The 13,269-nt window shown below is 40.7% G+C and overlaps 1 protein-coding gene across 3 annotated transcripts in view; it reads right to left on the bottom strand.

Annotated features, from left to right (window-relative positions):
* The window catches only part of srfb (serum response factor b), a 33,949-nt gene extending 20,959 nt beyond the window's left edge, over window positions 1-12,990 (bottom strand). For 2 of the 3 annotated variants that reach the window (XM_022684638.2, XM_022684637.2), the window contains exons 1-2: window positions 11,872-12,987; window positions 3,304-3,570 (exon numbers count right to left, since the gene is read on the bottom strand). In XM_022684638.2, coding sequence (XP_022540359.2) covers window positions 3,304-3,570; window positions 11,872-12,495 — 891 coding nt within the window. In that variant the 5' untranslated portion in view covers window positions 12,496-12,987. Of the gene's footprint in view, window positions 1-3,303; window positions 3,571-11,871 lie in introns of all 3 variants that reach the window. The other variant, XM_049481034.1, reaches the window with a different exon arrangement.
* Window positions 12,991-13,269: the final 279 nt, after the last annotated feature.

Genomic DNA, 13,269 nt, shown 5'->3' with positions numbered 1-13,269 from the left:
AGCTGGTCAAATCGATGCCGCGGAGACTTCAGGCAGTCATACAAGCCAAGGGGGCAGCCACAAAATACTGAGAAAGTGATGATTGTAATTATAATAAAAATTATTCTAATTCAATGAAACGGTTTCTCCATTATTCTAATTCAATAAAACAACAGTGTCACAGTTAAATGGCCTAAAAGGGCCTTTTGGAAAGCTCAGCTGAGCAAATTTTTTTCCAGGTAACGAGTTCTGTGATTAGTCTAACGAGTAGGACAGGTGCGGTGAACACCTGATTTGCTTTCTGCACAAAAAATGCATTCAAAGAATTTCATGATTGCACTATTTCAAATTATTCTAATTCGTTGACCAGCACCTGTACAGACATCAAACATTCCATCAAAAATAAAAACAGCCTAATGGTCCACAGATATGGAGAATAGGGTTGGAATCATTGCCTTTGCGCAGTTTTGGTGAAGGGGGCCTAAAAATACTTCAGCTTGTCCAGAAATGCATGTGCAAAGTGTATCCTTCACTGGAATCTCAAAGCTCAAATTACACCTCCTAACTGGGGGGTGTAGGTACAGGAGCATGAAATACCAATACGTGCAAAATTCTTCTTGAAAGAAAGTCAATGTCAAAAATGAAAATTTTGGAGCATTTCTAAAGCTTATTTATCAACAAATGGACATACTGTAACAGAGATTTATCATGTCAAAATATTAGAAACACCCAAGATCAAGGTAAAAGAGATGCAAGGGTTTAATTAATGCACTTGGGAGTCCAACCAAGATCACTGGAAAGGTGCGTACTTCATAAACAGGACCCTGGAGTTTACATTAAGAGATTACAGGATACTCTTCTTTTCTGATTTCCCAGTGGCCTCAGTATAATAGTTCAGCCTGGAAAGCAGGTCTTATCCCCCCTATTCTGCTAACCGTTCAGTGGCAGGTTAGAGTATAAACAGCAGACACCAGCGTCTCCCTGCAGGACTCGCTCACTCTGGGGCTCTGTAAACACTGGAGCGCTGGGATCACGTCCTGACGGCCACTTCTTTAGACTATAAAAACCTTCACTGTACTAACACTGCTGCTGCGCTGAGCCTCATTTTAAATATACATCCTCCACATCACTTCACATATATATGAAAAAGGACTAAAGAAAACAGTGGACTCCAAAGACAGCTGCAGCTTATAAGGAATGTGAGGGGCCCCGGCCAAGAGAGAGAGCGGGGAAACACTACCATATAAGGGCATGGAGGCAGAATCAAGTTTTTATCAATGAGAGGAGGGTGCTCAAGTGTGTCTGAGCTAAGGTGACTCAGCGTGCAAAGCCTGGCACCCGTGCCATCCGACAGCTCCTGAGACGCGTCATGGACATGTCCAACAGTATCTGGCGGATAAACATGAACTCTGCTTCAAAGAGAAACGTCAGTTCTCAGAGAGCAAGGACAAACCTGCAGCCTAGAATAAAGCAGCTCTGTGGGTAAGGTGTTGCTGGTGCTGACTGGATGCATACAATGCATATTAATTTTAAAAGCAGACCAATTCAATAAATTTCTTTCATAATATTCCATCAAGGTCTAAAGTGATGTACCAGTAGGCTCACTTTGGTAGGTATTAAATACTTACAGAGTTAGTGGTACCCAAAAAGAAGTTCCACCAATTGTTTAGTACAGAATGAAGGGATACATATGCTTTGTATGCATGCGTGTCATTTATACTATAAACCTTCTCTTACATGCATGGCAACCAAGCACTTTTCTAGATATTACTACACCAAAGATGCAGTATGTGTAACTAAATGTCTCACAGGTGCTGCTCTATGCATTTCCTGTAGCCAATGTCTGAAATGGCAGCTAAGGATAATGTCCAGACCTGATTCTCCAGACATTTTCTCGAGCTCATGTGAGAAAATAGCTTTGGTTTATTAATAGAGCAGGTTGGATTGACATCCATACCAATGTAACAATCTTTAATCTCAAACATAGTTACATCTTCACCTTCGAACCATTTATTCCACAATGGATACCTAAAGCTGTGACCCGGAAAAAACATGTCGGCCACTTGAAAAGAATATGAGGTTTCTGATCATCAAAGACTATTAGGCCAAAAGCTGACCATGCCTCACAGCATATCCTCTCCAAGGAAGCACAGCTTGTAAAAGTGATTATGTTCACAGACGTTCATCACACCTAGAAGATGGGGTACTGACTCAACACAGGTATTAGCTAAAAGCTAGACCCCAGCAATTCCGCTAATCAGGATTAACTCAAGAATATTGAAAATCTTTTTAGAATTACCAAGATTGGTGTTAAAACTGCTAGGTTGCATGGCTTCTGTGAGCAGTCATGGTGCGATAAACCAGCCAATCATACAAGAGCCTCAGCCCAGCCAACCATAAAAGGAAAAAATCAACATGTTTTATTTGAAAGCAAAATAAGTGTTTTTAATTCACCCCAGCCTTAGTCGCATATATCACAGAACAAATTAAAATGCTCAATAAAATGCATTCTACTGCACAATTTAAAAGTGATTTACTGCAAATTGGAAGTGGCCTGCAAACTGCATGCACCAGAGGTCATTAGGAGTTCAGCGCTTTGTAACTTGTTTAATGTTTGAGATGAAACACCATGCAGGAAGAGGCATATGTAGATGGACTGCTCGCAAAGAACTGCAAACGAGTCACTTTGGATAATCAGCAAGCAGAAAGCAGCAGCCCAAGTTCAAATTGTGGTGGATCAAAAGAGAAACAACAGTGAATGTTTTGAGGAGAGTGTGGGCAGGTGAAACTCTAGAAGTCTAAAATGCATTAAAAGCTGAGCATTGTGCCAGTGACTGTAAGCCTTCATACAGTAGATCTTGGACCAGGTTGAGAGAGTTTACCAGGAGGAATCACAGCCCCCAAAGCAGCTCATCAAAGAGCTTTTCCCCCTCTTTTAGAAAGCACATGCATCTTCATCTCAGACAAAAGAAAGAACAAAAGCAAGCCAGAACCACTGGTTGAAGAGGCTGTGCTAAACTATAGGGACAGTCTCACCTTCCAGAATTCTAACCATCATTTTATACACAGTTCAGTATTTAAAAAAAAACGAGTTAATGAAATGAAATGACCAATTATTTCATTATTGTATGTGACACCTAAAGGTTAAGGTGCGTATGCATATAGTGTATGTTACACATCTCAAAAGTTAAAGTCTTATCCAAACCTGGCAAAAATTGCATTTTCATTGGTTTGTCAATTACAATTCAAATAATATTTCAGCACAGAGCTGTCTCTTTAGCATCTAAATATTTCTTGATCTTAATACAATATCAAAGTACTTACCTTGGTTTCACCGAGGCTTTCTGATTCAGAAACCTGATAGGTAAGGTCTGTCTCCTCAAAGCCCGTGGCGCTCATGCGTTGGTCTGTGGATGGATCAGAGCGGGGAGGGGAGTCTGGAGAGTTCAGACACGTCTGGATCAGAGCCTTCCCCGTCTCGCTGGTGATCATGGGCTGGAGCTTGCGTGTGGCAAAAGTGTAAACATGGCCTGTTTCACTGGCTACCAGCAGCAGGACTTGTGTTCCTGTTAGCGTGGACAGCTCATATGCCTGAAATGAAAGGGAGAACAAAATCAACATTGTCACTACTTCTTAAACACATAGGTATTGCAAGAATCTGCAGATTAGATGATTACAGATGATGAATTATTTAAAAGTATAATTTTCCTTTATAGTGGGTGGCATGTCACAGGTTTAGCCAGTAAAATGCTTTTGTTTGTGGATATAGGAAACTTCTCGTGGCATTAATCGAAATGAGCCAAAACTGTTATGTAGTGGTCTAATAGACTTCAGGTGGGCTCAAGGATGTAGAGGGTCTTCACACCCAGAGAGTGGATGGCTGTGGCATTATTGGGGAAAGAACTGGCAAAGTGGAGTGACACAGTATGCCCAGAAGTATCGAAACACCAGACAGGTAATTCAATGAACTACTGTAGTATTCTCAGATTGATTATCTAAATAATCCAAAATAGGCATCTGATCTCACTCTCTTTACTCTTACCCTCTTCTTGTTAAATGCAACCAAATCATTACAGTAATGTTTCAAAATCTAGTGTAAAAAATTGGCCTTTGCAAAAGAGTGGAGTTAATACCTTTGATTTTAGAACAATCACTGGATGCACAGATCCCTTCAAACCTGGACATTGTGTGCTTATTTATAAATCAGTTAAAAATTAAACATTCAGTATTTTAAATATATGACCAAACTGCTAAAATGCCACGTACAACATGAAGAAATGCAAGCCATGATAAAAAATACAATGAACAACGTGTGTGCATCTACAGTGGCCAACCCAACTCGCAAGATAAGACATCAAGTTGGCATTAATCTTAGAAATATATCTGGCAGAGTGTAGAAAAAAGGTCCCAGAGGTGATAGTAACTGAAGAGTGGAGGGTTCATGTTTTTTGCATTTCACACTGATGTTTACCAACAGAAAACATACTGTATAAAACGCAGGCCTAAGGCTGGAAGGTAGTGAGCTGAGAAAACAGCATCAGTCTAACAGAGTGGCACTCATAAACTCTGACGTATGGCTAAAACACAACTAAAACAACACAAGATAAGGCTCCAAAAATAGAGACTTGTGATACTGGGAGACTGGCTGGATTCTCTTTGGTGATTGGGGTGCTCTAGAATGTTTGGGGCAGGGGCGCAGGGTTCTGCTAGGTTTATAACTGGGGCATTGGGCATCATATAATTAATGCCTGTGTTCACATACAACAATGCAAACATCAAAGATAAAGGGTCATGTCACAGGAGAAGGGTTTTTAATGCAAGTAGAGTGGTTTCAGTAAGCATAGGAATGAATGGATTAAGAAGAGCACTTTAAGAACACAATTAACTTATCTGACAAATACATCTATTTGATTTAAATCAGAACAGAGAAGAAACCATTACCAAGCCAAATGCACCATTAAGTAGAAGATGAAGAGAAAAGAATAGGCATTCCCCAGACTTTTCCCAGTTATACATGAATCCACACGGGCAAGAAACAAAGACTGTCTGTGGGTAGTTGACTAATATGCAGTAAAACAATTTGTAGAAAATAGTGTGAACATTTTATTTTAAAAAATGAAAACAATTGGCATTGAACTGCCAATTAAGTCTTAAGTCTTAAGATCCACTTTTTTTTTATTGTGATACAACACATCTGATCAGACTCATACTATGACATATACATAGTGTATACATACATATACATATGACACATATACTAAAGCAGTAAACAGAATGTAATGTGAGAAATAAGCAGCATGGAATAAGCTAGTTTCACTTTCTTTAAAACCGGAACAGCCAACCATACAGTGGTAAATGAGGGTTGCTCGGCAGCAAAGACCACCTAGAACACCACATTCTCAGAAGTACTCAGAAGTCTAATTGATTCTTAAGTTTGTCCTAGCAATGCTTCTATCAGGCTTATGTGGATATAAGCAGCAACTAATTATATTTAATAATAATAATAAAAAAAGCAATTTTAGATTGCAATTTTTTTTCCTAGCTGTACTTAAAGAACACTATGTAATTAGGCTTGTTTATTTGGCTTTGCATCAAAAACTGAATTAAAATAACTATTCTGTAGGACAAAAGAATAACATCTGCCACTGCTGATGCATTTTGTATGCGTGTCAAAACAAAAAAAAAATCGTGTATCGTGAAAATGTCTTTAACCATCATGATATAATATTTGTACCACACATCCCAGCTCTAATTTACACACACAGACCACTAAGAGTGGGAATCACAGTATCATGATTTGACAGTATCATGAACTCCTAAAATATCCATATGACACGCCACATATTGGCCCTATACAATAGAAACAATGCCATATATTGCAATGGCAACATAATTTGCCACCACTACAGCCCATTAGCTGTGATGTGGTCAAATGCCACAATAACATCACTGGAGAGCAGCACATCTCTCCACACTGTAAATTAGGAGTATAGGAGTTGCTACATGAACAAGGCCTCATTGCCTCATGATTATGGCTTTCCTTTTATTGTGGCTTATCCACAGAATGGGAGCTAACCTAGTTCAACCCTGCCAATCCTGGCTGTTACCATCATAGTTTCTACTCCAAATTCCAAACTATCAAATGGTTCAATCAACATACTTTTATAGAAGTTGATGCATAAAAACAAAAAACTACTGCACTTAAAGCTGTGTGGGTGGTCACTGTTCTGACACTTGGTTAGGGCCTAAATTAACACAGAGTGAGACTAACATGCATGCACTTCTAGACTGGCTACAGAGACAAAAATAAAAACACCTCAAAAAGAAGGTAAGTGATTTCCATTCTCTGCTGAGGAAAACGTATTCAGCTTCTTAACAGAGAAATTAGCTGTTTACTGCTATATACATTTTGTAAATGACAGATCTCACACTTTCGAAGTGAACACTAGCTGTACCAGGTTTTTCCATGTCTTCTCAATTGTCTGCTCACTACCTGAGCTAACAATCAAAGTGGAACTAAACACCGATCTGCAGTTTAAGCGCTACTTTATATATTTTTCTCCTACACTCGGGAAACCAAAAGCTGTGACTAGGCTAAAGCTAACAAGCAAACTTTCTTCAATTTGCTAACTGCACATTAAGCTGACAGGACAAAGAAGACAGCAACACTATCTGGTAAGATTAAGGAATAAAAACTAAACAATTAGTGTTTGTTACAGTATGTAAACTATGCTATTATATGGAGCTTATCGCAGTGGCATGAAGCAGTCGATTAAACAGATACACAAATTAGAGGTTATATTTTCCATTTGCCCTTTGTAAATGGAAAAAGCACACCTTTTCCTCCAACACAAAAGAACAGGGTTGTAAATAGGTTCATAAAACCACATCTGGGCATACTATTTTTAGACTGAAGAACAACTTAAAATGCTTAAGAAACACATTCCACTGTATCTAAGTCTTTGTTGTACGGTTGCCAATTTGGCTTGAGTTTTATAGACACCTGGTGACAGTAAATTAACACTGGTATCTGATTAGGTTCGATGTCTCCCTTTTCTTAAGAGCTATGAATAATTGAACTGTTGGATGTTGAGCTGTTTACAAAACCAATATAGCTAAAGAGAGAGAGAGAAAGATACACACTACTTGAAGTCATGCACCTGAATTTGGTCAGTGTCATAATGAATGTATCAGGAAATTAAAACGCTGCCCCTGTCACAATAAATCTAGATTTTAAACTGACTGTCAGCAGCCCTGGTCAGAACTCATCCCTCTCTGAAGCCCCTGCAGCGGGAGGCAATAGCTATTGCTAAGACAAATGCTTTGCTTGCTTAAAATAGATAGATAATGGAAGAGAAGAAATCTGAGGTTGTCCTTTCAGATTTATACCCGTTTCATTCAACTGACTGAATGACCGATCCAACAGCTTTGCTTATGGTTACTGATTTCCTAAAGAAAGCTACATATATGGAGTTCATTTGGATTTTTGCTTCATTTTTGTTCTTTTCACAGCAATAGCCGTTTCATCTAGAACCAGAATATCTAGAATCTGAGGCTTGTTCTACCTTAAGTGAAAACAACAAAAGCTCTCCTTACTTTTAGGACACCGAACAGTTTAAATGTGTAACTACTACTGTTTAACTGGATGACATTCAGTACATATTGAATTATATTGCAATAAATAGTGTATTGTGAAAATGTTTAAAATATAAACATTCAATCAAGATCATCTAACCATATCACTTTGCCATAAGAATTTACGTTTTTGCAAATTTTGGGATTTTTTTTTTTTATTAATTCAATAATTACACAAATATTGCCAAAAATATTGTAAAAAGAACCTTTTTTTACACAAGATAGAGGAAGAAAATCACACACAGCTTTTCAAAAGGTTGCTTTAGACATCTATATATCGTGTATCTAAAACTGGTCTGTAAAATGGCTCTGCACAGCTCTCCCGCAATTGTCTGTTGAGTTTGCACTCCTAGATCTTGATATTGTAGCCCTCATAAGGTGGGCCTCTACTTGGCCTGCCCAGCATCTCTGAACTGCAAACACCACATTCATAATAAGGTGGCTTTATAGTGCAAATGCTTTGTATGAATACATACACAGACTCATTACAGTAGCCTATGGAAACATTTAAATTGAAAACCTGCTACTTTTTACTACTACTCTCTTACTACTACTACTACTTTCTACTATCTACTCATAACCCTGCATGCTAAAAGGATGTGCTGCATCAAAATGTCAGGATCACACCAGTGTCTCTGGAAGAGGGAGAGACGGTTGCCTGGACACAGCATCATTACTGTGCAAAATTGCAGGGGCAAGGTTACAGTGTGAGGAGCAATGAGGATAGTGTTTGGTCCATGTAGATTCTGCTCAAAGGCAGAAAATTACTTCATCTCCCAATCTTAAAATTGCACTACCTGAAAGTGTGCTTCAAGATTACCAACCAAAGAAATGTGCAAATTGGTATCATAAGGCACATCCTACAGTCTTCAGCCCACACAAAAGCAGAGAGTCTGAGACTGTGGATGCTGCGTTCCAATCTGTTGCTGTTTTTGAAAAAAAGAAAGGGAAAAAAAATTGATTGTACTGAAGACTTTAGCTCAGTTGGCCAGTGATTAAACACGTACATAAACTCTCCTTTGTTTCCACAATAAAAAGATGCAGGATTATGAGCCAGCAGACATGCCATTAAAAAAAGAAGAAGCTTTCTCTGTCTTGATATTCCTGCTGTTGGAAGATAACCTTTATTTTTTATTTTTTATTTCTGCTGAAGCTGAATTTATGTGTTGATGGTTGTGCAGGAATGCTAAAGCTGCGCACAGTTCTGGCTTTCAGCAAGAAAACTTAGAAGCATCGGCATGCTGTACACAACTGTACACATTACCTGAATGTACAGGCAGCCATGTGCTGCATCGCCATCACCAGAACAAAGGTCAGTTTACAGAGCTGCATTTATTACTGATAAATATGTAAAGAAAAAATGTAAACATCCCACAACTGTAACATGTTTGTACATTTGTTTCCAGCAAACCAATGGCCTAAAAGGCCTGCTCTCCTGAGCCGTCAACCAGCTTTCTGGTTAAGAGCAGATTAACAATTATTTATTTTACCAGTATGTTTCAAAACACATTTTTGCAGTAATTGTGGATATAGGCATTAATAAAAATGCAATGGAGTAATATTCTGAATTAGACTGTGACTCCAGAACAAATAGGCTTATCAGACTGTGTGAGGCCTGCAGTTGGCTGCTGGAGAGAGGAGAGCACGCAGTAACATTCAAGTGGTTATGAGCATCATACAGTGGGAACACTGCATTCCTGAACTCTTCTGCTCTGACATCAGCAACCCCTTCAGACAGCTGTCACCATGCAGCATGCAGAAAGAGGTGCTAACTGACACACTGACCAGAAGAACGAGGACAGGTGATCATCTGCTACAGGTCATTAAGACCACAGCAAAAGGCCAATATAAAGGGAAAGCACTTAGGACTGAGAATGCACCCACATGGGTTCTGTGTTTTCAGATATTTGCTGTTATTCCTTTTACAGAATTTTGCAAAGCTTTTTTCAGACCAACAGACGGAGTAATATACACTTTATGTCCAAAAGGTTTGTGGACATCCCTTCTACTTTTAGCTGCTTTCATTTGCAGCTAGTTTTCATTTGCACAGATGAAACAGATGTGCTAATGCACACACAGCTTGTTCCGTCCCTGTAGAAAAGTACTGTCAACAGAATAGGACCCTCCGGAGCACTTAAACATGTACCCAAGTGCATTCGATCATATTCACAGCAATAAAAAGTAGCCTAAGTATTATTTAATGATCACTATTTAAAAGTATTTTAAATAAAATAATGTAATAAAAGCACTGAATAACCAAAGCAATACACTTTCTTGAAAGGTGCTTTAGAAACAGTATTGTATTGTATACAGAATTGTATTTTTTGCCTAAAAGTGCACAGTACTGGACTGAACATACTGTACTTTGTGTACATTTGTGCTGCTGTATTAAAATTGCTGATAAACATTTACAAAGGAATGTAACACTTGTTTACAGAAGCTTACAAAATGATTATTAAAATTCCATTTGATATATTGGTCAAATCTTAGCATCTCTGCATCTATAAGATAAAGATTATTAACAAAAACAATGGAAAGTTTAAACTTATTCTATACCATAAACATAACAAGAGTACTGCAACACTTCAACAGTTTTTACTTAAAATCTACTTTTACTTACAATCTTATTACTATCAGCACATCCAATACAAGGGACTTACATTTTAAAGTGTCTTTATTCATTCAGTATGCAAAGTGCTCTTGAGAAACAGCCATAGTAAAAGGCAGGAGATCTGGTAGAGGGCTAAGTGGTGGTTTAATATAATTTATTAATAATAATAATAATAATAATAATAATAATAATAATAATAATAATAACATTTCTATAGCCTACTCTTGAGAAAGGGGTTGCATGCCCACTGGGCCATGCTTCTCACACGTGGCCCACATGTGGATTTAAAAAAATCTTAATTAGACAGGCAAATGAATGATTAAACAAAATTGTGTTCTTTTTTCTATGTATGCATTTTACTGTTTTAGCTATTGCCTATTCTAAATAACTTCCACTAATTTCACTGCACTCACTGTACCATTCCATGGTATATGTACTGATGTAGACTGAGCAAGTTTCTTGTTTATAGTGTAATACACTTGAAGGAGTGTCCAATCACAGATCAGTCCCCTGACCCATACCAGGCCTATGGGAAAGAAAGCAGATGTGGAGTTATCTTCAGTGTATTGGTACTGAGCCAATGACCTGTTACAGTGAGCCTGCACAGGTCACCTGCAATATACTGAAATATGGCCTTCAATTTCCCTTGTTTCTTAAAGCCCTAGAGCTTTATTTTTCTTAGAAGTAAGTAACTGTGTATGGATTAATGTTCTAACAGGCTAGTCAGAGACTAAACTCCAGCCATACCTTGCCAAAGCACATACGAGGAACAATGCAATGGCAACTATTCCGAAATTGCATTCTGAAATATTTGGGTTAAGCTCCATTGATGAAGGATACTCTTCATGTAGGCCAAACCCTGAGCGTGTGTGTGTTTTTTTGAAGAAGGGTGGCGGTGGTCAGAAATAGAGAATGTCAGTTGCTCTAATCTATTTAAAGCTCACAGCCAGTGGGGTCTGTTGTGACTTCCAGTCACCATGTGCCAGAGGAGAGGACATGCAATACTGCAGTCCTCATTACAGCAGAAAGCGAGGGAGAGAGAGAAAACATTAGAGATGAGAAAAATTGCAGTGGAATGACAAAAGTCCAAAAGTCACTTTCTTTAAGACAGTTTGTTTACATCCATAGTTATATACAGAGGTTATATGAATGAATTGAGCAGTTTTTGGGGCATTTTGTTATGCATTATTGTTTGGGCACTGCTACTTCAAGCACATGTGGAGCTCACATGGGTGAAAGGCGGGACAGGTGGGTTTTAGGTAGGCATGGGGTGGTTTGTATTGCATGTGGTTTTACAGGGACCCCGTTGAGCTTCCCATATGAGCCAAATCATTACTGCCCACTTTAGACTTAGTCTTACATGGGTCTCAACTTTGACCCTGATGGGGCCCAACACTGACATTTATATGTGGGACCAACATGAAACCCATAAACCAAAGTTTCTGGTTTACAGTTGGGATATTTCCCTACCCATTCAGGCCCCACGTGTGCGTGTTATCCGTGATCCCAGGTGAATGATGTAGGTTATTATGTATTAAAATTAAACAACACTCCTAGTAGAACTTGCACTGATGTTGGGTGAGTTACTTACTAAATAAAGACATTCGGTGTGTAAATGGGGAAACTGTCCAAACAGAAAAGCTCACCTTTTTCATGATGCCCGTCTTTCTTTTGCTGAAAGTTGTGTATCGCCGCAACTTGTTGTCTATGAACTCCATCTTAATCTTAACGCGTCCACGTGTTTTCTTGCCTGGCTTTGCTCCAGCAACTCCGCCGGCCACCACACCGTAACCCCCCGGGGGCACGCCAGCCTCCTGGCCGGGCATGGCACTTTCCATTTCGGCCCTTTCCCGCTTCACCCCCCTCCGGCTGTCTCCAGCCATGGGTTCGTCGTCGTCCCCAGAATCGGAGTCCGCGTCGGAGGCGCTGCACCCCTGTGGACCCCCTTCTTTATCCCGGTCAAACCGACCGGGGATCCCCACTAACCCTGCGCCCAGAGCCCCTAAGCCCACCTGTGCGCTGAGCCCGCCGCCACCGCCGTTCCCGGCTCTGACGCCGCCTCTCCCGGGCCCGTTTCCCCCCAGCATTCCCACGGGAGCCCCTCCGAATGCAGCGACGTTCACCCCGGCTACAGTCTGAGCGCCTGTCCGCGCGAGTCCCGGCCGAAGCCCGCTGCTGCCCACCACCACAGCCCCGTGTACCACCGCCGCGCTGTTCCCTGACGCTGACCCGTTTCCACTCAACGCCGAGCCAGCCTGGCTGGATAACATCCTACACCGGGGGAAAGAAACACCGCTACCGAACGCTACAGCTACCAGAACCCCAGTCAGTCAGTCTGCGGTGGGCGAGTGTGTGGTCAAGCCGTACTGCGGGCACATTCAACACAAACCCAAACAAACACACGCAGCGCAGCAGCAGCACAGCCCCTCACTCTCTCGGAATGAGCCGGGAAAGCCTGAGTGACTGCCGGAGCGAAGTTTCCAAACTGATGCTGCCCCTCCAAACCCCCTCAACCCGCTACAGCCTCGCGCCGCTCTCACCCCCCCGCTTTCCACAACTCACCGCGCACTCTCTCTAAAAGGAAAACACGAAGCGCGCCCCCGCGATTAATCCGCCATGTCATGTAGTTCACACCGCAAACCTGTAAAATGTCGACCGCGGGCCGCTTAAACACACCACCCTCACAGGCCTGTCCCACCGCCCCTAAAAACACACGTTCTTACGCAAAACCGTAAACGTTTATGCATTTATTTCTCTAATATTATTCTCCGGCTGTGGAAGAATCTGTCCGTGCAGAGCTATCGGATCTACTTTCCTCCATATAAAGAGATACAACGCTTCCTTATAAGGAGTTCTCTCTCCTTATTTGGCGAGTCACAGTGACGCCCTCCGATTGGTCCGTGAGGGTAAGTCTCAGCACGCCATTGGTCAAAGCGCCTTGCTCATTTGAATACATACCAAAACGGTTGCGCTCACGGCGACGTCATCGAGGAGGCAGAGGGAGGGAGACCCCACTTACTCTGCTGGGCATAAATTATTTTGGA

The sequence above is a fragment of the Astyanax mexicanus genome, chromosome 7 (genome assembly GCF_023375975.1).
Source record: "Astyanax mexicanus isolate ESR-SI-001 chromosome 7, AstMex3_surface, whole genome shotgun sequence".
NCBI classification, from domain to species: domain Eukaryota; kingdom Metazoa; phylum Chordata; class Actinopteri; order Characiformes; family Acestrorhamphidae; genus Astyanax; species Astyanax mexicanus.
The sequence above is the reverse complement of the archived record's forward strand: the minus strand, read 5'-3'. Positions and strand labels throughout refer to the sequence as shown.